General features: G+C 43.0%; 1 protein-coding gene across 2 annotated transcripts in view; it reads left to right on the plus strand.

Annotated features, from left to right (window-relative positions):
• The window catches only part of LOC147894296 (binding protein), a 254,131-nt gene that overhangs the window by 225,077 nt on the left and 1,154 nt on the right, over positions 1 to 27,900 (plus strand). For both annotated transcript variants that reach the window (XM_087384649.1, XM_087384650.1), the window contains exons 40-41: positions 2,668 to 2,899; positions 3,203 to 4,033. In XM_087384649.1, the coding sequence (XP_087240775.1) occupies positions 2,668 to 2,899; positions 3,203 to 3,909 (939 nt within the window). In that variant the 3' untranslated portion in view covers positions 3,910 to 4,033. The remainder of the gene's footprint in view (positions 1 to 2,667; positions 2,900 to 3,202; positions 4,034 to 27,900) is intronic.

A 27,900-nucleotide genomic window follows, 5' to 3' on the forward strand; every position in this document is an offset into this window, starting at 1 on the left:
ACGTACGACAACAGGTACTTACACCCCGTACAACCATGCACGGTAGTCCGTACAGCCTGCATTTAATGACGACCATCCTCCGTACAGCTCGTACAGCCTGCGATCAAGGCACCATACTACCAGCCCGTACCAATCAGCAATTAAGGCCCGTACAAACTCGTACTGCAGCCCGTACAAGCCCACGCTTGAGATTTTGTACCAGCGCGTACATAGAATTTAATGCCCGTCTGTACGTCGCTGTATCAGCAGCATTAGCTGGCATTCAATTGCTCCTCCCGTACACGATCCCCTGCATCAGCCCGTACAAAGCCCGTACAGCTCTTTCCAGCCCTCAACCCACGCACGCCACCTGATGCAAGGCTACCCTTGTTCTCAGAGCTCATGAAGCTCCCTTCTGTTCCAAGGTCCTCCCGCTTCTTCTGTGGCGACGCCTCTACTACTGTCATCAAGCTCTCTTCTGCTCACCATGGCCACACCCACTCAACTTCCCCGTTCTTCTCCCCTTCTTTACGTGATCATCCTCCGTGTGCCCACGATCTCCTTCTCGAATTCTCCTGCAAGCTGTGACCTTCATCTACGTCCAGCTCGTCGACTAGAAGCATCCCTTCATTCATCACGTAGCCACCTTTGCATGAGCAGGATGCCTTCCTAATCAGTCCAGCCACCTCAGCCTAATTTGCCACCTCATCAGTGACATTTTACCACTCTCAAGACATTTCCCCCAAATCACGTTAAATGCACATTTTGGACCTTTAGTCCACAATTCCCACACACATTAGCATGCACATAAAAGCTTGCATGCACCCCCGTGCACACACATGAAAAGCCCCTTGACATGGACACCATAACATATCAAATTCCTGTAACATGCAAGTGCACATTGACTCAGGAAAACATAAAAAAACCCTTCATGACTTGACTTTACATGACCCTAAAAACATTCCATTTGACCACACACTGGACACCCTTGCTCTGGAAGTCTTGTACAACCAGATTGCATTTCATCATTTCCCATGAAGTCCCTGCAAAACATACTTTATTATCTCAAAAAAATATACATCAGTCCATCATGCTTGTGAAAGAAAAAATCCACAAATGCCAAAAGCCCACACCTACCCTAGATGCGTACAACTATATGCCTACCCACAGCTATATACAGTGCTTAAAAACTTGATACAGATTTTGTCCTATCAACGGCTTGGGTATTTTACGAGACATGAGATATGCTTTTGGTGGGGGTACCTCAAATTGGTCCTCTTTCACATTCACAGTGCAAGATGATGGCAAGATGCAGAGACAGGAGGGCAAAAGGGAGGGGCTTGGAGGATGTACCCCTCAGCGAGTCATGATAGTAGCTCCACATCAAAGGAGGTGACACATTGATCCAGATTGAAGAGGCTTGGAGGTTTGAGGTTTGGGAGAGGAGACACCGTGTCCAAGAGAGTAGTATTGGGGACACCCTTTTCATTCAGGATGCCCCTGATATTTCTTTTTTCAGCTATTGAGTGAGATTAGGCAAATGGGGAGGATTGGTGGCATGCCAACCGCAACAGAATATTGGCACAGACAAGTCTTTCTCAGAGGTTTCTTGAGATTTTTGGCGCAGGATCTGGGACAGTTATAGGCTAAGGAAGGTCTCCCACTTCCTGTGGTTGGCACACAGAGCCCTTGCAGTGGGCTCTTGGCTTCGGTTTGGTCATTCTCATGATGTGGTTTAGCAGGGGGTTCTGAGAGGCACTGTATTTGGGATTGCCTGTTGGCACAAAAGGCTTGGGTGGAGAGCTTTGAGGATGGTCTTTGCTGGGATCCAGGCTGAGATGGTGGTGACCTAGGGAGCTGTGGCCTGGGTGACAGATAGAGGACCTGCTTGTTGGTTATGAGGACATTCAGGGGAGCTTGTCCTTTAGATTGGTAGGGCAAGAGTTGTTGACCGTGATCCATACTCGGGACGTCAGAGAGACGGTGTGGACACTTGGGCATTATCATAGATGGGAGCTGATAGCGAGCACATTGCCTGGTACATATGGACAGCTAGGTGCAGGCAGGCCATAAAGCAGCAAACCACATCAGCCTCGGAGCCACTGGCCAGCATTTGGCTAGAGATCATTCGTACTCTCAGAGGGATGGTTTAGACACCAGGGAGACTCGGATTGTGCTAGGCGTAGGAGGAGGCTTTTATCAGTATATGGGATCCAGGCCCTTTCCTTCATTTCACAGATGGTTGTGCTGAGCTATCATTGGGGAGTTGTTTTTCCCTTGATGTCTGTGTCACTACCATGTCTCATCAAAATGGGTCTACTGAAAGTGAGAGCTGTCCTATCTTAACACATGGTATTTTTGTAAGATTCATCATTTCTGATGTTCTCCCAACAATGTTGAATTATGCTACTCTATCAAGGATGAATACTGTGTGTCTGCTCTAGATTGGCCCTTTCAATGGATAAGGATTGAAAAGAGTATGTAACAGCAGCTTCAATGGTGACCAGTTTTTCCTTTGAATCAAATGGTAGCATGTTTAAAGATCTGGGCTTGAAGGTATCTCCAATATCACTATCAGTGATAAAAAATGAAAACAATTTTTGGATTTGAAAGAAAGTCTGGTATGCTGGATTAAAATAGGACATTTAGTTTATCATTTTTATTTGTAGCCTTGGTTCTGGTTTGCAGGAACCCTTCTTTGGCATAGGTGCTGAGCTATCATTGCCTTACAGAATTAAAGGGCCATTTGCGGAAAATGTGGAGTTAAGTTCATGGTGTTTTAGAACACTGCAAGTTCAATCAGCAAGCTATCTGCTGACTTGTGGTCACTGGGACAACAGCTTCAGACTCATTTCTCTCAGTGATGGATCTCTTTTGCAAAGTAACAGACAGCATAAAGATGTTGTCAGTTGTCTCTCAGGTAATCTTTTGATGCCAGATCGTCCTCAACTTACTTTCTTGTTATTGTACTTAATCTTTTTGTGGAAGGCCATCCATAGGGGCTGACTCCTATTGTAATGCAAATTTATTACCAGTTCAACGAGTCAGTGAGTACAGTTATGCTTTTCATTTCAGTGGTTTTGAATAGCCCATGCAGTTTTAATGATATTTGTACAGCTGCTATCTGTATCAATAAAAATATGGTAATGTGGACCTGTTTTTTTAAAATCGCAATTGCATTTGACCCTTCAGGATTCAAAATAAGTTTGGTTATTGTTTGCAGTTTCCAGTGATGGAAGCGTTGTGGTTACTGGTAGCCATGATACAACGGTGATGGTATGGGAAATTGAGCTTCTAGCTCTGGCAAGCAAAAGGTCGGGGCATAGAGACACCCAGACCTCCACAGAGAAGTCTGGAAAAGGGGAAAACATTTTATTTGATAAACCTCGTCATGTTCTTTGTGGACATGATGATGCTGTCACGTGTGTGGCAGTGAGTGTGGAGCTTGATGTTGTTGTGAGTGGGTCAATGGATTCAACTTGCATCTTTCACACTTTGCGGGAGGGAAGGTATGTTCAATCTGTTCAGCACCCCCTAGGAAGCTCCATCTCAAAACTGGTGCTGTCTAAACATGGCACAATGGTAGTTTTCTCAAAAGATGATCTCATGTTCCTTTTGTATTCTATTAATGGAAAGCACCTGGCAAGTTCGGAGTCTAATGGACGTGTGCACAGCCTTGAGATCAGCAACTGTGGGGAGTTTCTGGTGTGTGGAGGTGACCATGGTCAGGTGGTAGTTCGGTCAATATACACACTTGATGTAATAAGACGATACGAGGGGGCAAGTATGCCGATTGTGTCTCTTACTGTAACCCCAGAGGACTGTTTTCTGGCTGGAACACAAGATGGCAACCTTCTTATTTACTCCATCGAAATACAACAGCAAAAGAAATCAAATATTTTACATAGTTTGAAACCCCGGCAACCTTGACAATACTGAAGTTGGTCAATATATATGTACTGTTTCCAGTGCTCTCCAAATTGGAATGAAGCCGCTTGGGAATTATCACTGCATATCCAAAGTGTATCGTCCATACAAGGAATGGGTAAAACAGGTATGCCATCCTCTTGTGATTTCCTTGTAAAGTTTGTGGTGTTGCATGCAACACATGCCCAAGTCACGCACACCCACCACATGTACATTCCTACACACCCACCACCCTTTATGTGTGCACAACATATGCACATGTGTGCACACAGACACATGCACGGACATACACACTTGCACACAGCAAGTACAGATGCACACAGGTTCAAACATGTCATGACGGTCCCAATGCTAGTCATCTGAGGGTACAAAGACCTTTGGGTGTAGTCAAAAGAACTTTATTGGCCTAAGCTTAAAGTTGATGTTGAATTGTATGTTTGAAACTGTCAACAATGCCAAGTCAATAAAGTTGAGCCTTGAAACGAGGTGGATTTTTGCATCCTTTGAAAATAGTTGAGAAATTTGAGTCATTATTACCCTTATGTCTTACTGCCCGTGCTCTAGCAAATTGCCACCCCCCCTTGAGTTTAAACAAAGTAAGGGCTAGTCTTAATTTTAAAAAGAAAAGTGGGTTAGCATTATTCAAGGGTAACCCCCCCTAGAGTTAAGTTAACCCCCTTCTCTCTCCCTCCAACCCCTTGATTTTAAGAAAAGAGAATATTTACAGCATATGTCAGGTTGACCTTTGGCACTAATTGCTAGGCTTTCCTGGACCTCACCATGCACAGCTGCCATCGAACCATTGTGGCTGAGTTATATGTCTCCTCACACATGCATCATTCTTGATGTATCATCATAATACTACTCTCTTTAGATCACTAGTAACATCTTTTGAATGACTGAGAGATCTCTCCATGTAATAGAGATTAACTATCCACAAGAGGTAGATTCAATACTCTTTCATGTTCTCAACTGTTGGGTGCAGGAAGCAATGGAAAGTGAGTGGAATGCAAGGGAGCTAACAACAGCTGAAGGAAACTGAGAGTACGTGCAAATGGATAGTGAGAAAGTGCAAAGGGGTGGCCTATATGGTCCTCAAGTCAACCATATGGCCCCTAAGTACAAAGGGGTGGCCTATATGGCCCCCAAGTCAACCATATGGTTGACCAATAAAGTCAACGCTATGAGTTGACTTGACCTACAAGGCAAATACCAAGGCTAAGTGCTAACAAACCCCCTTGTATGGTATGGCTGAAGTATCCTGGAAACGTCTCAGGAATACCTGGAATCTATATCATGGTTGCAAATGTTCGTCCAAGATGGAAACCAACCTATGATAGTACAGGGAGATCATCATCAAGTGTAGGCAAGCTGAAAAGCCTGAAACTTGGGTCGTGGTAGAGCCTTCATTAAGGGATCTGCTAAGTTGTCCACCATGGGAACATAGAACAATTGTATGTCTCCAACCGACAATCATTCTCGAACATAATGATAATGAACCTCAATGTTCTTTGTACGGGCATGAAACATTGGGTTACGCACAACCGCCAAAGCACTCTAACTGTAAGTGTAGATGGTAGTAGAAGCTAGCTAGCTGATGTCAAGATCTGCTAGCAACTTGCAAAGCCATACACACTCTACTGTAGCTATGAAAGCTGCCTTGTACTCAGCTTCACAACTAGAAGTAGCAATTGTAGGCTGCTTCTTGCTGAACCATGAGATGCACGAAGATCCAAGCATGAAACAATTGCCATTGTGGGACACTCTGGTGCAACCTACCCAATCACTGTCCGTGAAAGCATGCAATTCTAGTGGAGACTCGTCACCATAGAACAGTCCCAAATTTTGTGTGACCTTCAAGTAACGGAAAGCATGCTTCACTGCTTGCCAATGCTATCTGCTGGCCTTGTGCATATATCTGAGAGATGACATATTGAAGATCAGGCCGAGTATGACATAAATAAATGAGGCGGCCCATAGCCTGCTGATAAAGGGTGGCATCAAATGGGGCACTCCCATTGTCAGAGGAGAAACGGAACCCAGGCTCCAATGGTTTAGAAACTGGCTTGCAATCCTCAAACTGGAAGCAGTCTAAGAGCTGTCCAATGTACTTGGACTGACTCATCATTAGACCCCCCTCAACGTATGCAAACTGGATGCCAAAGTAATAATGCAGTGAACCCATGTCTGTCATTGCACATGATTTCTGCAAATCAGCCTTGAAGTCTGCAATTTTCCCATATTTGGCCTAGTGACAAGCATGTCATCCACATAAAGAATGTGAATTAAAAATTCTACAGTTTTCTTTCGGACATAAAGAGTGGCCCTTGCAGGGCTGTTCTTAAAGCACGGGCTGTCAAAGATGCATGTATTTGGGCATACCATGCAAGGGGTGCCTGCTTCAATCCATAAAGGGCCTTTTTCTGCCGGCAAACCTGATTTTCAGAACCTTTTTGCGCAAAGACAGGTAGCCGAGTGACATAAACCTCTTTTTGTAATCACTATGAAGAAAGGCGGTCTTAATGAACCTCCAATGCCTGTGGGATGCAAGAGCAATGATGCACCATATGGTCATAATGTCTGTGGTCGGGATGCAAGAGCAATGACGCATCGTATGATCGTAATGCGAGAGGTGGGAGCAATGTCTCCTCAAAGTCAATGCCATGTTGTTGTGCATATCCCTTTGCAACCAGGCGGGCTTTGAAGCGGTCGACTTTGCCATCATCTTTCTATTTGACCTTATAAACCCATTTTGTGCCTATAGAACGCTTGCTTGCAAGCAAGTCACACAACACCCAAGTGCCATTTTTTGTTTCCAGAGAAAAGAAAAAGTCTATTAATGCTCGAAAAACCAAGAAATTACCCTGCATTTGTTTGTTCGCATGTATAGTGTGGGCAGGTAAAGGCTCAATCTACTTGCTATCCCTAAGGGTGTCCAAAAGCCAACAAGAAACTGATTTTTTCTGTCAAATGACAGCCCTCTCCTCTTCAATTTCCTGCTCAATAGCATGGGGATCAACTGGAGGCATATCAAGCTGAGCAGGAGCAACGGGAGGAGGATGTGAGCTGCTTGAAGCATGTGGCATTAAGCTTTGCACTGGCTGTTCTGAATTGGAAGAGGTGCAGCAAAGAATCAAAGACATCTGAGGCCTCAATGGATGGCTGTTTTTTGCAGTCCAGCCAAGGTAAATGCACATTCTCAGCAAAGACAACAGCCCTACTGATGATAACCTTGCTTGTGCTAGGCTGATACAACCGATATCCCTTGCTCTTTGAGCTGTAGCCAATAAATATGCATTTGATGTCCTTGTCCTCAAGGTTATGCCTCAGCTAAGATGGAACATGCGCATATGCCAATGACCCAAACACCCGCATATGTGAAATAACAGGCTTCCAGCCGGTCCATGCCTCATAGGGTGTGATAGTCTTCAAGGACCAGGTGGGTACTCTATTGAGTACATAGTTGGAACACATGATGGCATCTAACTAAAATTTGTTCAGCAAAGACTTGCCCTTCAGCATGCATCTGCTCATCTTCACCTCTGTACGACTTCTCCTCTTTGCAAGCCCATCCTGTTGCAAAGTATATAGCACTGTGCTCTGATAAATGACCCCGGCTGCTAAAAATTCAGAAAACTCTCGGGACGTGTACTCACCCCCCCTTGTCAGTGCGCAGAGTCGAGTTTTTATTCCCGCTTTCATTTTCAGTCATGGCAATAAAATGTCTAAAATATGAGAAGACATCTAACTTGGCTTTCATGCCATAAATCCACGTGAACTTGGTGAAGTCATCCATGAATGTGGAAAAGCATAAGTCACCTCCAAGTGATGTTGTTTGCATCAGCCCGCATACATCAATATGTACGAGATACAACCTTCTGGATGCACCGACAGCCCCATCTTGTGGAAATGAGAACCTGTGCATTTGGCCCAATAAGCAGCCCTCACAGACATGTTTAGCAGGTGCATGCATGGGTGGGAGTGCAACCACCATATCCTTTTGAGTCCAGACTCTTGTAATTGAGATGACCCAATCTCTCATGCCACAAGTGAGAATCTGAAATAACAGATTCTGACACCAAGTTTGCCTCAATAGATGGCTATTTTTCATAAACATCAAGGTGGTACAGCCCACTGGAAAGTGACCCAGTAAGTACAATACAATCATCGTACCAGTTGTCATACACGGCACAACAATAACTGTCAAAAAGAACTTGAAAGCCATTCAAGGAGGTGGCTGAGATAGAAATGAGGTTTTTTTTAATGCCTAGCAAACACATCCAGAAGTGTAACTATATCCCCTGATACTAAAGTGACCTCAACCCCCAAAGGTTGAAAGAGAGATCTGCAGGAAGTAATGTGCTCACGGGATAAGATGCATTGTTGGCACATGTCACTGTGCTATTCTGTGGAGCAGCCCCCAAAGGTTGAAAGAGAGATCTGCAGGAAGTAATGTGCTTAGAAGCACTAGTTGACAAGTACCAATCTGACTTAGAATCTGAGATAGACAAGGCTGTAGCATGCTTCTCTGGATGGTAATGGCATGTCACAACAAATGCTGACTCATCATGAGAAATGTTTTCTGCCTCATGAGTCATGAGCATGTTCAGGGGCAGCAGAGGCATTTATGACAGCAAGACCTGTTTGCTGTATTTTCTTCGCTGAAGCTATGCGCTTGTGACATTCAGAGATGTCATGACCTGCCTTCCTGCAATAATTACAGCGCTTTCTGTTTTTTCTCTTCCCATCTGACGGGGCAGAAGTTGATGAAGGTCTAGAAGTCTCGGGCTTGCTGAAATTATTGCCCCCTTTGCCCTTGCCTCTATGATCTGTAGAAAGGGCCTGATCTACATGAATGGAGGCAGCCCGATTGGTGCGGTTCTGCTCCTCTTGTTGACGAGCCATGGAGCCCATCAATTATCATAGACATTTTTTTTTGTGAAATTTTTATTACAGAGTAACTATCCCAAAATGGGATGTGTCCAAATACATCAATAGAAGATCTCTGTATAAGACAAGTATCCATTAGAGTCTATATAATGAGTCTACAGACATAATAGAAAAATTGCTGCAAGGAGTGCCTGAAAAAAGAGAAAGTTGAGGAAGTCAGATCACCAAAGTCTCTATGATTTATGTCCTTCCATAAGGTCCAAAATGCTCAATAGCGAACCCAAGTGAAAAATAAATCAAACTCATGTCTACGTGGGTGAATCCCAAAAAGCCAATTTTTTTTTCCAAAAGTAGCATTACGAAATCTGGTTCAAATGCTGCTCAAGGAAGCCAAAGAAATCATGGGTGTGGGAGCAATGCCAAAGAAGATGAGGCACTAATTTTCGTGGAGCCAAACATTTGCGGCAAATAGCCGGAGCAATATGTCTACGTGCCAAAAACTGCCCAGATGGAAGAACCCCTAGCAAAACTCTCCACAAGAAAACTTGTTGTCGAAGGGGAATTTTAGAATTCCAAATCAGTTGGAGTCTCTTTCGCCACCACTTTGCAGGATGATTCATTTGCCAAAGATGATTTGCCCTGTGTGAAACCGAGGGCAAGGGCAGAAGAACTTTATATACAGTAATGTGAGATAGCTCAAAGGACGGCCGGTCCTCAATCTCTAGTGGTGATACTAGCTGAGAATGCTGAAGCATATGAGTAATAGTGTGCCATATAGGATGATAATGCATGCCAACACCATATTTTGCAGCAGCCAAAGGAAAAGAAGAAAGGGTTCCATCATAATGAGTGACATCTGCAACCGAGTGGTTCCCTTTCAGACTAATGAAGTATGAACTTCTAGGCTCCTGCAAGGCCAACGGAGGGACAAAAACCCTTGACCAATGTATGCTCTCAGCTCTCAAAGAATTTCCTTGAAAGGAATCCTGGCCATGCCATTCCAAACGCGAGAGGATATGTTTGCAGTCCATCAACATGTTGGAGGCCAGTGGACAGCCTTTGATCTTACCATCAATACAACCCAAAAGAAAATCCCAGTGAGTGGGGTGCCAGTATCAAAAGGCAAGGGTGGTGAGATGTAAGAGCAAATGGTGCATCATGGCAGCCCAAGGCTAAGAACCGTGCAAGAATTGCAGCATCATTTTTCCTTTATGAGCAAGAATATGCGCATGAATGTTAAGAATATTGAGACCCCCATGCATCTTTGGTGAAAAGAGATGCTGTACCGAAAGCAATCTCAAACTTTTCTTGCCATTATTGAATCGCCAGAAGGTTTCCATAACTAAAGACATGAAAGATGTAAGATCTCCCTGGTTGAAGATAATCAAAGGCAAATAGAACTGAGTATATGCCATCAAAATGGATTTAACAATCCGTAGTCTAACATGCAATGGCCAATATGCTAACTCTAGTATTCAAGTTTTTTCTTCAGCTTTGCAAGTATCCAGTCAGATTGTTGACGATGAGTAATCATCCAACCTAAAGGGTAACTGAGATGGCGAACCAGCTGAGTGGGTTGGACAATTTCCCCCGGCCATAAAAGAGAATGCTAGTCTTTGGAATGCAAAGGCAATAACTTAGATTTTTGAAAATTGACATAAAGACCAGCGGCCAAACCATATAAAGATAGAGCATGCATCAAAGAGGATAGATCCCGCTTAATATTTCGAGGAGTAAAAAATGTATCATTAGCATACGCCTGAGCAATCTCTAATCCATGCAGCATTTCTGGCGCCACCAGATGATCCATGTATTGAAGCATAGGATGCGTGGCAATGGCATATAGAAGTGCACTAAGTGGACAGCCCTGACAAACTGAACAACGAAGAGTCCATGTTTCAGAAATATCCCTAGACATTGTCATTGTAGAGCCAATAAATAACATGCTGCAATTTGTAGCCAAAACCCAATGCATGCATAGTCTGTGATATAAAATCCCATTGGATTGTGTCAAATGCCTTGGCAATGTCAACCTACAATAATAGAATATCCTACTCCGAATATTTGGCATATTCTATTCCAACATAAGCATTTGCAATATTATTTGTGATATGCCTACGAGGAACAAACCCATATTGTGCCAGATGAAGGCCATCATGTAAATATCCTTTGATACGATCAACCACCATTTTAATGATGATCTTGTAAATAACAGGCATGAGAGTGATAGGCCTCCAATCAGCCAAGGATTCACATATGTGCTTCTTGGGAAGAAGTTTTATAAGCCCTTTTTTCCAGGAACTGGCATGTGCTGATCTTCTTAAGCAGAATTGATCATACGCAGCAAAGTTGATTTTAGGATATCCTAGTATGCAAGAAAGAATTCAACAGTGAGACCATCCCATCCTGTCTGCCATAGGATTTTACGGCATCAAATAATTCTCTTTCAATGAAAGGACTTTCTAGCTCCAGAGCTTGTGCAGAAGAGATAATGGGAGAGACATTTTGTAACAATTGGCTCCTAGCTGCAAGAACCTCTTGTGAAGGGAGATCTGCAATCCCAAATCGACTAGAAAAATGAGCAACACATGCTACAGCAAGTTGTGCTCGAGAAGAAGTCCAAACACCATATATCTGCAGATTGTCTCTTGTAATATAGGCTTTTATAGAAATCTTTGGATGAACAACCTTTATCCAAGAAAGCCCTTTGCTTCGCTCTTGTTTCCTATATAGTGATTTTTCTATGATCATTACTTTGTAGACAGTATCTAGCCTGACATGGAGATGTGCTTTCTTCCTTGGACAAAGGCCGAAAATGACTAAGCTCAGTCAAAGATTGGCAAGTATTTTGCCCGAGCAACAATGTCCCTCAATGTCTTCATATAATTTTTGCAATAATCCCGAATAGCTGATTGCATAAAGCATCCCAGTCATAATCTATATCAATGAGACTCTGCTGCAAAAGAGGCTGACAGGCACCATAGACCATTGCCTTATATGCATCATGCTCCAAATAACTATTGTTTACAATGAGCAGCCTTCTTTGTAACAGCCTATCATCTGATATTTCATGTAAAGAAATCCTCAACCATAAAGGAGCATGGTCAGAATGCGTAAAAGCATAATCCGCCCACATTTTGGTAGTGAGATTATCGTAGTGTTACGGGTTGACCCTATACCAACGATCCAGGCGAGCCTAATAAGAATGCGCATTATGTTGGAAAGTGTAGCCTCGCAGACGTGGTTGTGATTCCTTCCAAAGATCAGCGAAACTGAGCTGAACCAATAATTGAGACCAATGATGCCTTTCAAAGGCCAACATATGAGTACAACCAGATGTATTATCTCCCTGTTGAGGGGCATTATTAAAGTCTCCACAAAGGAAAGCATGGTGTCTCCAGGGATACTGTTGCATATCATCCCAAATCATACCTCTACTATGAGATGATTGTGGTGCATAAACTGAAGCAAATCCAAAGATCTCTCCTTGAACAGGACATTGCATAACAATGAGTGTCATTAAAGGCAACAGTTGGCTGAAGATCATGCTTCACCAAAAATACCACACCTGAAAAAGAGTGCTCTCCTGCATAAAAGATATCATAGCCAGCAGAGTGACCATGTTGTCTTGCATACATGTGCTGATTGTGCTCTTGTAGAGCCACTATATCAGGCTGCAAATTATTGAGATACACCCAAACTAGCTTCCATTTTCTAGCATCACACAAACCCTGTACATTAAGTGTCAAACATTTAATCTGTGACAGCATATTTACAGTTTATTATATACATTGAAGCAAGGCTGAATCAAGTATGCATATCCACCTCAGGAATTAGGGCCTCTTCCCTGAGGTGACACCAGCGCCTGTTGAAAAGACAAATTTCCTCTTCAGGGAAAAGAATATGACTGGCTATCACAGCAGCCCACGTAATGCCAACACCTGAATTTTCTTCAGGGGTATGGCCATTAGAGGAAGTACCATTCCATGTGTGAGGAGGTAATGGTCTCCTGGCTGAGCTAACTTTTCTTGGATTTTGCCAAGCTTCATTCGAATTTTTTCCCTTTACCTGTGCTTGAGAAGTAGAAGGCATTGAAGCAGATACATTCCCACTACTCTCATTAGAAACAATTGGTGCTTTGCCTTTATCTTGTGCTGCAAAAACCTTCTTTATTTTTGAGTGCATAAGACCCACCAGTATCCTTAGTTGGCATCTGCATAGGCATAGCTTCTGGCGGCATTTTTTGCACACGCAAAGGACATTGCGAAGCCATATGTCCAAATTTTTTGCATTCAAAACAGCTTCTGCAAATAACCCCCCCTTGTAAAAGGCACTCCCCATATCAACATTGTTCATGATAACAGAATAAGATTCAGGTGTGGGATTATCAATATCCCATAGAATGCAAAATCTAATGGAATTTCCATTTGGCCTCAAGGGATAGACCACTGTGCCTAAAGAGGCTGCAATTTTAGGCAAAAGGGAAGCTAAACACTGTGGAAAATCCACCACCTCTATCCAAACCGGACAGCGATGCCTGATGAGAGAGCTTGGTAATCCCTGGTCGGTGACCATGGAAGCACATGTACCATTTGCTGCCCATAAAAAAGAGGAGAATGCTCCAATAGCACTTGCTTATGCTCCTCATCTGTCATAATGACTTCAAAAAAGCCCCTGGCTGCATAATGACCTTGCGAACAAAAGAACCACCAAGTGTCCTGGTCAACCAGTTTCCTACATCTGCAGCAACTAGCATACGACCTGGAAAGAAAATGATAACAGCATGCTTTGCATAATCCTGCACAGGGCAACTATATCATCCACCTCGACCATAAGTCCAACTGGAAGGGCTGAATCTTTCCAACCTTTGCATGTGTCCTCAAAGCCTTCATGCATAACCTCATATACCAACTGAGCCTCAAATGAAGCAAGAACAGGGTCATCCTGACCTACAGCCTGCTTCTCTTCCAATCTTTCTTTGTGAAAGGTACCATACACAAGAAGAGAAAGCCCAAGATTTGAAAAAACCTATAATATGTATAAGAAGACTTGAAAGGTGTATGGACAAAAGCAGGAGAAAAAGGAAAAGAGAAGGCTGAAACAGATAGAGGAGAAAAGCAGTGATGACTCACACACAAGGCTAGAAAAAGTAAAATGGGAGAGCAAGAGAAAGGGAAAGCAAGAGAGAAGCTGACGACAACATACGTTGATGACCCAAAAAACGACGAACGGAACAGGGACCAAAGAATGGGGAGAGAATGCGGCCAAGGACGAGCTTGCAGAAGAGGCACGGGACCCTAGGGCCTAGACGGGCCTCCAAAGAGGTCACGGGACATGAGTCAGAACTACAAGGAGAGCGCAGGACTTGCAAAGGGGACACGGGATCCAAGACGGACTCCAGGGCGGGGCGAGACCTAGGATGGGATCCAAGACGAGCTCCAAGAGGCACGCGGAACACTTAACGGGCCTGTGGCAGCAACAAGGAAACGCGATGACCTGTAGCTCTACACACACACACACACATGCTCACACACACACACTCCTTTTAGGTGTGGACAAAAATCTCCCAACTCCAAAGAGAGCAAGAATCCTACATTAAAGGAAGGAAATTTTCCATGAACTTTTCTTGCTTCCTGGAAGAGTGTAAACTATTTTCACACATTTGCACCTAGGTCTTTAACCATATCAATGGATTACATAAAGACATCAAATTTATCAGAACCTTTATGTATATATATGAACTTCTCCATATACGCCATGATCAAGATATCAAGGATGGCATATGAGATTTAAAATATATATTTATAGTCTAAATCCCTCACATAAAATCCAACATTTTTATACACACATAATTTGGCATTTTTGACACTTAAAATGAGCTCAGAAGGCCCAAAGACCCTGGAAACGATTGTAAACATGGGTATCTTTCGATGATTTTTCAAAAACCTTGTGGGAAAAAATTGCACCTGCAGGGCCCAGCTAGAGTCTACATTGGCGCAGACTCTAGCCAGTCCTAGCACAGACTCTAGCCAAGCCCAGCACAGACTCTAGCTAGGCCCTACTAGTGCACTTTTTTCCCATACGGGTTTTAAAAAAACATCGAAAGGTACCCATGTTTACAGTTGTTTCTAGGGTTTTTGAGCCCTCTAAGCTCATTTCAAGTGTTAAAAATGCCAAAACACACACACACACACACACACACACACACACACACACTTTTTTTGGTAAAATCCAGTGTATTTATATTATCATAAATTTACAAGATGGGAAGTCTCCCACTCACTGACATGAGACTCCAAAAGAGAGCCCAATGGAAGAACTCAAAAACGGGTAGAGAACACTTCAAGGCTAGTGGCATCCAAGTCCCTTGCAGCAAAACTGTCATATAAGGATTGCTTGAGGGACATTCTGAAGAAAATATATGCCTGAGGAAACTGTTGACTCATCCTAGAATGCAGTCTCTGTGTCCAAATGGTCCATAGTACCCAAAAGCGAGTCCAGTAAAAGAAGAGGAGGAATGGAGACATCTGAGATGAGAGGCATCCAAACATCCAGAAGAGTTTCCCAAATCTGATAGAGGGAAACCGAAGCTGCAGCAAATGAGAAACATGAGTGATCAGTATGCGAGAGTGTGGACAAGACCATAATAGGTGAGGAACTGTCTCGCAATGATGAGAGCAACGGGGACAGGAAGGGGAAGCAATGCGGCGTGCTGCCAATTTAACCCCAATGGAAAAGGCTCCCACTATACATCTCCAAAAGAAAAGCCTCTGTTTCAATGGCAATTTGGCTTTCCAGATTTTCATTAGTCGTGATTGCCACCAAGATAAAGGCCTATCCAAATTCCAAAGAGTGTTGGCATGCTTGTCAATCCATGGCGGTGGAAGAAGAAATCTGTAGACCTTCGAGGAGGTCAGATTGTGCATTGAGAGCGTATGGGTAGCAGGAGGTAAAGAAGTCAAATTCCAGTCCATTAATCTGTCCTGTGCAAACAGTGGAGGAACCGGAACAAATGGCTGCAACATAGCTGAAAGTGTTCTCCAAATGGACCTATGATGCAGGCCCAAGGAGAATGTCCTGCAAGCTTGTGGAAATGAAAGCATACAACCTTGTTGATCCACAACATCACCAACAAATCTGACGCCCAATTTTTTACATGATGGGTTCTGCAAGTCTCAAAGAACTGCTCTCAAATTTTGGATGTAGTCCTAAAACTCATGTATTCATGAGATTGTATGCTTTAATAGGTGCCTGTAGTGCGAGAGGCAATTCAAACACCTTGCTCCAATGGTTGCTTTCCAAGCGAAAAGAATTACCATGATGGAAGCACCTGTCCATTTTGCATATGAGAGAATTCTCTTCCAATCATGAATAAAAGCAGAAGAAACAGGGCAACCAGGAATTTTCCCCTGAAATCTGGACATGACTGCTTCCCAGTGATCTGTAATCCAATGCCCATATGCATGAGACGCCATGTTTCCACACATAGCTGCTAACATAATAGCCCATGGCTGTTTTTGCTGAAGAAAATCAGCAATCATAGTTCTCTTTCTTGCCAACATATGAACCTGGAGATTGAGAATATTCAGCCCCCCATGAGTCTTAGGTGAACAAATAGACTAGATAGGTAGTAGTCGCAAGGCCTTTTTATGAGATTTGCTTTAACAAAATATCTCCATAGCCTGGGACATATAGGAAGACAAATGCTTGAAAGACCAGGGAAGAAGAGGCAAATAAAATTGCACATATGCCATAACGATGGACTGTACTATCCGAAGTCGAACATGTAGAGGCCAAGTGGACAAATGCCAGTATTCCAACTTCTTGTTGATCTTTTGAAGCACCCATTTGAGCTGTTGATGCGGGGTAATATTCCAGCCAATGGGGTAGCCTAGATGCCTGACAATAGTATGGGAAGAGATAATGTGGCCTGGCCAGAGAAGTGCATGCCAATCAGCTTCTTTCAAAGCTAGAAGTTTTGATTTCTGAAAATTGATATGCAGTCCAGCAGCTATGCCAAAGTCATTCAGCGTGTGCATTAAATGAGAAAGGTCATGAATCATCAGCATATGCCTGTGCAAGAAATGACTGTGCCCCTGGAATTTGCAAGCCATGAAGCTGTCCTGTGTCTGCAAGATAGTCCATATGCAACAGTAACGGATGGGTAGCAATGGCATACAGTAAGGAACTGAGAGGGCAACCCTGTCTCATTGAGCGGGTCATAGTCCAGGTTCTTGACAACCCACCACCAAGCAAGCACTGCGCCGTGGCCTGAGAATAGAGCCAATAGATGATATGGACGAGCCGAGGGCCAAATCCCAATTTATGCATAGTCTGAGAGATAAAATCCCAATGGACTGTATCAAATGCTTTCGCAATGTCTACTTGCAGAATGAGAACATCTTGTTTAGAGTATTTGGCATACTCAATCGCAAACAAGGCATTGGAGATATTGTCAGTGATCTGCCTTCTAGGGACAAACCCATACTGCCTGGGATGAAGTCCTGCTTGCAAAAAGAAGCGAACCCTGAGGACAATCATTTTATCAATGAGTTTGTAAATGACAAGCATGAGAGATATAGGCCGCCAATCAGCCATCGTCTCACATAACCTTTTTTTGGGAATCAATTTTACTAGGCCATGTTTCCAGGATGGAGGAAGAGATTGTTCTGCCCAAGCATGATTGATCATTAGAAGAAGAGTGTTCTTGAGATCACCCCAAAATGCACGGAAAAATTCAACAGTCAATCCATCCCAACCAGGAGAGCTGCTTTTGCGTAGATGACTCAAGGCATCATCCAGTTCACTAAGCATAAAAGGCTGCTCCAATGCATAGGCGTGTTCCCGAGACAATATGGGCTGGACATGCATGAGAAATTGAGACCTAGCTGCATTCACTTGCATCAAATGATAAGGCTGAAGAGAAAGGAGATGCTGGAAATGACTAGAACATTGCAATTCCAATTCTGATTTGGAAGTGGTCCAGGTACCATCATCTTTCTTGATCCTGCAAATATCCTCCTTTCGCCTATCGGCATGGAGACTTTTGAAAAAAGCTTTGGAGGAGCAGCCCTTATCTAAAAGGGGTTTCATGCGAGCTCGGATTTGCCACTTCTTTAATTTGCGAAGATCATTTTGGTGGATGATATGAACCGCATAAGCGCAAGAATCCTGTTCAGAAGGGGTAAGCTGCCTATGAGAACTGATTGCATCCAAAGCAAAACTGATCCATGCAAAATCCATATCTTCCTGAGCATGTAAGAGGAGGGGACGGACAGCCACTCTCACCATGTTCTGAAATTGTTGATGAAGCAAATAAGCACTATTAACATGGAGCAGGGGACGACCAAAAGAAGGCATATCATCTGTCAGATGTGCTATTGATAATGTCAAGCATACTGGAAAATGATCAGATAGCAAGAGGGAGTGATCAACCCGTAATGTACATGTAAAATCAGCATACTGCTGAGCATGGAGCAAATACCATCTATCAAGTCGAGCCCAGTAATGAAAGGCATTGTGATGATATGTATAACCCATATCTGTGTCTCTTGTTGAGAGCCATAGATCTTCTGCATGCAGAGATGAGAGCATATCTTCCCAATGTCGAAGCTCGGTGGGAATCATGTGAGAGCGATGAGTGGTATTGTCTTGAGTGGCAGGCGAGTTGTTAAAGTCTCCACACAAAAAAGCATTGGACAGCCATGGATATTGTTTGAGAGAGGCCCACATTTGAGCTCTAGTCGCAAAAGTTTGTGAGGCATAAACAGATGCAATTTCATAGAGATCAGCCTGCCAGGTGCACCTGATCACCATCCATCGACCCTGAGGGTCATTGTAAGCAACCATGGGCTGTATATCATGTTTTACCAGCATGCAAACCCCCAAAAAGTGCATTGTACCAGCATAAAAAATATCATAACCAGCATAGTGGCCTTGCTGGCCAGCCAATTTGTATGGTTGGATTTTAAGCTTTAATAGAAGTTCCTTTTCTCTGTTTTTAAAAAAAAAAAACACTGTCCTGTTGGTTGTGTTCCTGTAAAGAGATCACATTGGGATCATTCTATGTACATAATGCCAAAAAAGTCTCCACTTATTGACATTGCAAAGACCCTGAACATTGTATGTGATGCAAGTAATTGAAGTAGACATAGAAGATATGTACAGTCAAACCAAAAAGCAGAGTAAAGTATAAGCTGTCAGGCCTCAGCCATGACATCAACATCCACCTGGGCTCCTGGATCATTGGCTCTATGATCCTCATCATTGTCACATACAGGAATGCCTCTTTTTAACACATCAACCCACAGTTGAGAAGCAAGGCTGTCAGCGGGGGTAGAGGTCTGACCAGGGGTAGAAGTTGAAGCATCCCAATGGCGAGACTGTAATGGACGTGGTTTAAGAGCACACACACACACACACACACAAATTTTTTTTTTTTTTGTGAAACCAAGAAAATTATATTATGAAACATTCATTTACATCAGGGCAGTGCTCGAGAAAAGAGCCAATGCCCTATCCATCAGAAGCAGTAAAAGAAAAGCTGAATACAAGAAACATCCAAATCTTCCTCATGTAAGGCATCATATAAGGACTGCCGCAATGAGGCTCGGAAGAACTCATAAGGGTGCTGAAGGGGCGAATTCATATATGCATGATTTCGCTGCAGCCAGAGGGTCCATAAGGCCCAATATCTGATCCATTGGAAGAAAAGAGAATACTGTGACAAAGAAGCTGATAGTTTGCCATACATCCAGAAAAACCTGAAGAACCTGTGTGCAGGAAATCTGAGACAGAAGAAATAGGAGATCTTGTCTAGAAGATCTCTGGAATATGAACAAAACCACAATAAATGCGGAACTCTCTCAGGAGTATGGTGACATCTTGGACAAAGAGGTGAGGCAATGCTTCTTTGAGCCAATTTCACTCCCACTGGAAGAATACCAACAATGCATCTCCATAGAAAGAGTCTCTGCTTCAATGGCATTTTCAACTTCCATATCAATTGCAATTTTCCTTTCCACCAGGCTAATGACTTATTCAGACGCCATAGAGAATTAGCATGATGAGCAATCCAAGGAGGAGGTAATATCAATCGATAAGCCTGTATAGAAGTCAATAAATGCAAAGGCCGAGAGGATATTCTTGGACTTGAAGACTGAAGGTGCCAATCTTGAAGCCTGTCTCTTACATTCAATGTTGGAATCAGAACCAAAGGGAGTAAGAGATCAGCAATAGCTTTCCAAATAGGTCTGTGATGCATCCCAAGATTGTACTGTCGACATGCTACCGGAAAAGAGAGAATATGTCCTTGCGTATCTACCACGTCATCAATGAACCGGATGCCCAATTTCATAAGATTGTAAGCTCTGATTGGTTGTTGTACAGCAAGGGGAGAGAAAAACACAGCACTCCAATGAATGCTTTCCATTCTGAGTGAGGAAGCTATAGAAGCAGGATGGGGAGACCATTTGATGTGAGAGAGAACTTGCTTCCAATCCTAAATCAAGGAAGTAGAAAATGGACAACCAGGGATTTTACCTTGAAATTTGCGAAGTACTACTTCCGATGGATCAACTAGCCAATGTCCATAAGCATTTGTGCGCATCTGACCACACAAAATTGCCAACATGATAGACCAAGGCTGCTCTTGTTGAAAAAATGTCTTGAGCATAGTGATCTTTCTTGCCAACACATGAAATTTGATGTTTATTATATTCAAACCACCATGCATTCTTGGTGAGCAAAGCAAGTCCATTTTGAGCAACCTTAAAGCTTTTTTATGAATCTTAGTTTTCCAAAAAATCTCCATGGCTTGAGACATAAAATAAGTGAGATCTCAAGATGACCAATGTAATAGAGGAAGGTAGAACTGGACATAAGCTAGAACAATGGACTGGACAATTCGAAGCTGTACATGCAGGGGCCAAGTGGAGATCTTCCAATTTTCTAATTTGTCCTGAATTTTGTTTAACACCCATGATATTTGTTGCTTATTTCTGATTTTTCAGCCAATGGAATAGCCCAAATGTCTTACTATGTTTTCCGGATAAATAATCTGGCCGGGCCACAGGATAGCATGCCAGTCACAATGCTTGAGAGGCAAGAGTTTTGATTTCTGAAAATTAATTTTAAGACCAGCTGCCAACCCAAAATCTGAAAGGGTATCCATCAATAGGCAAAGCTCCAAAGGACTGTTCTTTGGCATGAAGAATGAATCATCTGCATAAGCCTGTGCAATGAAAGGTCGTGAACCAGAAATCTGAAGCCCCACTAGCTGTCCAGTATCTACCAGATGATCCATATAAAGAAGCAAAGGATGTGAAGCAATGGCATAGAGCAAAGCACTGAGAGGGCATCCCTGTCGAACTGATCGTTCCAAAGTCCAAGACTCAGACAAATGATTCCCTATAAAGCATTGTGCAGTGGAATCTAAGTAAAGCCAATATATGACATTAACTAGCTTTGGTCCAAAACCAAGTTTAAACATGATTTGAGAGACATAATCCCACTGTACCGTATCAAATGCCTTTGCCACATCCACCTGCATGACCAAAACATCTTGAGCTGAATATTTTGCATATTCCATTGCGATGAGAGTATTAGAGATATTATCATGTATATGCCGTCTTGGAACAAAACCATATTGCCTAGGATGAAATCCATCATGAAGGATATCCTTTATCCAATGTACCAACATTTTAGCAATAAGTTTGTATATAACCGGCATCAAAGTGATGGGCCTCCAGTCATCCATTGTCTCACATAGAGGTTTTTTGGGCACAAGCTTAACCAGACCATGCTTCCAAACTGAGGGAAGATGTTGATGTTGCCAAGCTACATTAATGAACTTCAAAATTGGACCCTTCAATTCAGCCCAGAAGGCTACAAAAAATTCAACCGTCAAACCATCCCAGCCAGGGGATTTATGTTTACCCAAATGCTTGAGGGCTTCATCCAATTCAATATCTGAGAAAGACATTTCCAGCATTAAAGCTTTTTGCAAAGAAACAATAGGAGAAACAAGCTCAATAAATCTGTTCCAAGCCAATGCAACCTGAGGTGTAGAAGAAGATGGCTGAGAAAAAAGAAGCTGAAAATGATCCAGACATTGTTTTTCTAGCTGAGGTAAAGTTTGGGTCCAAAGACCGTCAGGTTTCCTGACCCTCATGATAGATTGACTTTGTCTATGTGCATGTAAATTCCGAAAGAAAGATTTCGAGGAACAACTCTTATCTAGCATAGGTTTAACTCTAGCCCTGGTCTGCCATTTGGAAAGCTTGCGTTTATCATTGGCATCAATTATGGAGGAAGCACAAGACAATAAATGCTGCTCAGAAGGAGATAGAGATCTTTGATGGCTAATCTGTATTAAATACTGCTTGTATGATTTTGCCCACTGGATATGCTGTCTGGTTTCTGCCATGTACCATCTTCCATATTCCTTAATGACATTTTGAATACGATGTACAAAAGAGTTCCAAGCAAAGTCCAGATCCTCCTGAGCATGGGATAACAATGGCCTGCAAGCCAGTCTGATCATTTGCTGGAATTTTTCATGAGAAAGATATAATTGATTTACCTGTAAATGTCTAACCGAAGAGAGCTGCATGTCATCCAGAGGCATTCCAAATGAAAGGGTGAGCCAAAGTGGAGTGTGATCAGATATTGTTGAGAATAATCAGTCCACATTTGACATGTATATTCATCATATTGCTGAGCATGAATAAGATAACATCTATCAAGCCTGGCCCAATATTCTGTAAAAGCATTATGATGATATGTAAATCCCATAACTGAAGGGTGAGTTGCTGTCCATAAATCTGCAAATTGAAGTGATGAAGTCATATGTTCCCATTGCTGGATTTCGGAGGGCAGCATATGGGATTTATGCGTGGTATTGTCCTTCCAGTGAGGAGAATTATTGAAGTCACCACAAAGGAGAGCATTTGAAGACCAAGGATATTGCTTGATGGAGTCCCACATTTGAGCTCTAGAAGCTGAATTTTTGAGGCATACAAGGAGCCTATTTCAAAAATCTCTCCATTGATTATACATTGGATAATCATCCATCGGCCACCAAGATCATTATATGCTATCCAGGGCTGCAGATCATGTCTGGCTAAAATGCACAGCCTAGAGAATTGTTCAGATCCTGCATAAAATATATCATATCCTGAAAAGAACCCATGCTGGCCAGCGAAAGAATGCTGATTATGCTCTTGTAGACACACAACATCTGGATGAGTTTTATTTATATAATGCCATAGGAGCCTCCATTTATTCTGGTTGCAGAGGCCCTGTATATTATAAGAAATACATTTAAGAGAAGCACGCATGAAAATATGTACAAGAGATGAACAGTCCTCAAAAAGAAAGGGAGGCATCAAGCCTCTGCCATTGCCACAGGGTCTTGCTGACCCTCAGAATCCAATTCCCTGACTAGATCATCTTCTTCACAAAGTGGAAGACCCTTCTTGACTGCATTAACCCATGCCTTTGAGATGGGGTTGCCCGAAGAGGTAGAAGGTTAACCCGGAGAAGGAGCAGAAGCATCCCAATTACGAGATTGGAGAGGTCTTTGTTTGAGAGGCACCGTCTTCTTTGCAGTCTGCCATCCCTCGTGAGAAGATGAATTATTTTCCACTAACTTGCTTTTTCCTTTATCCTTATTTTGAGCTGAATTGGCCTGGCTCCCTGTATGAACTGAAGGCTTTACTCCTTTAGCTTCAGTCTTTTCCACATATGTCTTCTGACCTCCTTTATTAGATGGCAGAGGAATGGCTGCTGGAGGAGGCGGATGAAGGATAGAGGATCACTCAGAAGCTAGGTGCCCAAACTTGTGACAAGAGAAACAAGCTCCAGCAAAAATGCCCCATTTTAAAGTGAAATATTTCTTTCCCAAATTAACACCCTCAATCTCAACTACAATAGCAGAGGGGGTTGGTCTATCAGTATCCCATAAGATGCAAAAATGATTTTTATTACCTGTGGGACGAGGGGGACAGATCACTTGTCCCAATGTCGTGGCTAAGCCTGGAAGCTCTGTTCTCATGTAATTTGGAAAATCAACCACTTCAACCCATACAGGGCAATGATGCTTGATGAGATTCTGATAGTCCTTATTAGGGGACCAGGGCATGATGTGCACCATTTGACGACCAAAAAATAAAGGGGACATTTCCAGCATCTTTTGTTTTGTCAAGGCATCCAAAAGATGAACTTCATAAAATCCTGGGGAGGCAAAATAGACTCCTCCTACATAGCATCCACCTAGGAGAGAATTCACCCATTGTCCCACATCATTAGCCGAGGGTATTTTGCCTGGGAAAAAGATGATAACTGCAGTTCGAGAGAGCTTCTTCAAAGGATGCACAAGAGAAGGCAACTTCATCTTGTAAGTGAGTTCTGGAGCAGGTAGAATCCATTCTCTTCTACTTTGTTGAAAATCATCATTCAACATGTCAAACGCATAGGAAGCATCTTCAGATGAAGGAGCTAAGGGGGGCGAAGTTTCCCTTGATTGTCTTTTAGGTTCAGGAGAGAGTGCTCTCTTGACATAATACTTGCTTGTTTCTGCCATGGAGGCTAAGGGATTCAGCAGGTACCAAACGGAGAGAAGCAGACGGGGCACAGGAAGGACTAACAGGCTGTACGGACGTGAGGACTGACAGGCTGTACGGACGTATGGAGAAACTGACAGGCTGTACGGAAGGACTGACAGGCTGTACGGAAAGACTAACGGGTATACGGGAAGACTGACGGTGACGGTTGCACGAAAATACTGAGGGGCTGTACGGACGTTGGGAAGGTAGTCTGCAGGAAAGGTACGGCGATGCAGGCAGGTACGGAGCTCCGTTCAAAGATGCGAAGAGGTAAGCCAGACATGACGCAGATGTTCTTACTGCCGTACGGGAACTGTACGACAGTCGTACAGATGTACGGACGGGGAGACAGGCGCCACGCGATCCCTGACGAGGCTGAACAGCAGAGGCGTCGAGCTCTCTCTACCAGCACACACCACAACCACTCCCTATACACACACACACACCCTCTCTCACTCTGACTTTGGTCTTTTGGTTTACAATTTGGAAGACTGGACAATGACTATGCATGGGAAGTCCCCATAGGTCTAACAAGGTAAAACTCACATAAGACTAACAATCATTTAAGGGGGACATCCCAGGGCAGAGAACCTTATTGACCACACACAAAAATTCTAAGTTGAAGATGTGGGAAAACTCCCTCCCTTGATCTCAATCTTTTTCTGGGGTCGTTTCCAAGCCACCATTGCATGAGACTCATAAACTTGCTTGTCCATTGCATTGTACTTGGTGTCGATGAAGCATAGTTTTCCTTCTAGGCAAGGTCTTACTACATGGGTAGTGTTTAATGCCTTACAAGGTTTGACAAATAGACTCAAGCAAGTGGAACTTGAGAACATATTTTTTGAGAGTACAATCATCATGTCATCCCCATATAGATGCAAAGAGGTTGCATACATCATTAAGTGATCTCCATAAATGCAAAGTACAATGACATCTATGAGTTCCATAACTGAGTTCTACTCCTCAGGAAGAGTCAATATTCTGAAATTTTTAGTCAAGGTAAAAAAACCCCAATTTTTAGTAGACTTGGTCAACCATAAGACCAAACTGTCAAAATCCAAAGATATGAAGGAAAGGCTTACAGACTGGAATTGGAGGATGAAATTTGACTAGTAGCACGCAGCTTTGAGAGGGCTTTCTAGGGCAAATGAAAGCCTAATTTGTGGGCAAGATCTAGTAGCAAAGAAAGGCGAAATAGATGCGTAGGTCGACAGAGAGAACGGTAGCAGATCTGGCCGAAAACTCATCAAATGCACCTTGAATACTGAAGAATTTGAGCTTAGATTTGAACCGAAGGTTCCTCACATTGTTGCCCAGCCACGGCTAGGAGGAATTTTGGAAAGATGTCCTGTAGCAGGAGATCGAACAGCAGAGAAAATCGGCGACATTTTGGAGAATGCGGCTTCCTGGAGCAAAATGTCGAGGCATAGACTAGTACAGAGATTCGCCCTAGTGTGGGGAAGCTTCAGCTGCAAGGACTCAGGTAATGCTCGACTGTAGCTCCCGAATTTTTTCCTCCAAGGTCTGGCTCAAATTGGGAAAAAAATGGGTGAAGTTGGAGGTGATGAAGAAGAAGGAATCTATTGGAATCTAGGCTTCTAGGGGCTAGAGTAGGGTTCTAGGGAGCTCAAGGAGGCTGGTATGGACATGGTGGTTGTGATACCACATGTTGGAGCAAGCATGGAAGCATGATGGAGATAGACAAGAGGTACATACAATGACACAAGTATGAAGGCAATGAGGAACTGATTCATTCATAGAATGGAGTACTCATAGGCGACTGCCCATGAGTAGGTGGAATCTAGATCCACACTTATCTCAATCAGGAAGACCACCAATGTCTCCTAGAATCTCTCAATCACACACCACACTCCTAAATTCAATCACACCTACTGACTGACTCATCATCAGTCACACCTAACTCAGGCACTCCTACACACACACACGTGTTCACACACTCATTCACATCATCACTCACAACCATAGACCTTGGTATGATCCATTACATCAATTTGTCCTTTAGGCCTTACCCTTTCAAAAAGCAAACCATTTCAAATGAATTACTCTCCAATTTTACTACGAAGAGGGGCTTTCCCAGCTCATACTTCATCCCATATACATTTAAATAAATGGACTTTGATAGATCTGGATGGATCTCAATGAAACAAAGTTGATTCACACTATTAAATCTATTCAAGGCATTAGCTAACTTATTGGTAGAGGCTTTTCAATTATGAATCTTGAAATCAAATTCTTGCATAAGCTCCCACCATGGGTCAAAAGTATTGTAAAAATGCTTCAAAGATGAGTTATCCATATAGACCACAAAAGTAGAGGCATACATATATATCTCCACTTTTTCGACGCGTGAATAATAGCTCACAGTTTCTTTTCATGCATCGGCCATGGATAGTATAGCTCAATTTAGCCTTTTACTTTCAAAAGGTACTGGCCTGCTGCCTATGAACAATGCTACACCAACAGCATAGTCACTAACATCCGTTTAAACCACAAATGGTTTACTAGGATCCACAATAGCATAGGAGCTGATGTAGCCTCATGTTTCAAAGACTTCAAACTTGCATCAAGCTCCTCTATCCACACAATGGGCCTATACGTACTCAGCAGAATAATGCTAACTCAACATAATTTCAAATAAAGCTTTGAAAGAAGTTAACAAATATAAGAAAGTATCTGATTAGAGAAATATAAGAAAGTTGACGAATACAAGAAAGTAATCAGAGAAGCAAATGCTTCATGGCGTTGAGTATTTCGCCTCCTTGCTACATTGTTGCGTTAAGGCATCTCATTCGGACTTCAAAGTGTCCCTCATGGATGTGTTTGTGGCTTGGGCATTGATGTGGAGCTTGGGCTCATTGTGTCTTTTTGCACTATTACACTCAACTTGATTTGTTTCAGCCCGTTTGTTCAGATGTTGGCACCTCTTTCGATACTTCACCTCCTCTTCCTCAAGGCCTTTTTTTAACCCGTCCAGTTGAGCTTAGAGGACTAAGGATTTGGCATTTTCTTAGTCAAGCTCAATTGCAGAGCTTGTTTGATTCTCAAGCTGAGCCTTCGAAGCATTCAATTGCTAGGCTGCACTCTTGTTTCCCTCTATCTACAATAGACTACTCGGACTTGTGCCCATGGAGGCACTAAGCTTGAGCCATTGCTTGCCAAAAGATAGGTGGCAAGGCACCTATGCTTGACGGCAGTCAATCTCAAATCACACATGCATTACCCTTTTTGTATATAAAATACTGGCCCATGACCAAGTGCATACATTCCAATAAATTGGCCAACAGGTTAGCCACGAGATTTGTCAGGAAATCGGCTAGATTTCAGAGATTATCAGCTTAGCAGTCCAAAATAAGGACTGCTCAAGAGCACTTGAGCAGGATGATGCCATATCCATATCCATGTTGGCACAACAAGGTGCTACCTCGATGCATGTGGGGCTAGCACATTTTGATATCCCCCTGTCAAAATTCTCTTC

The sequence above is a fragment of the Dipteris shenzhenensis genome, chromosome 14 (genome assembly GCF_047967505.1).
Source record: "Dipteris shenzhenensis isolate YYH24624 ecotype China chromosome 14, Dip_SZ_1.0, whole genome shotgun sequence".
Taxonomy (NCBI): domain Eukaryota; kingdom Viridiplantae; phylum Streptophyta; class Polypodiopsida; order Gleicheniales; family Dipteridaceae; genus Dipteris; species Dipteris shenzhenensis.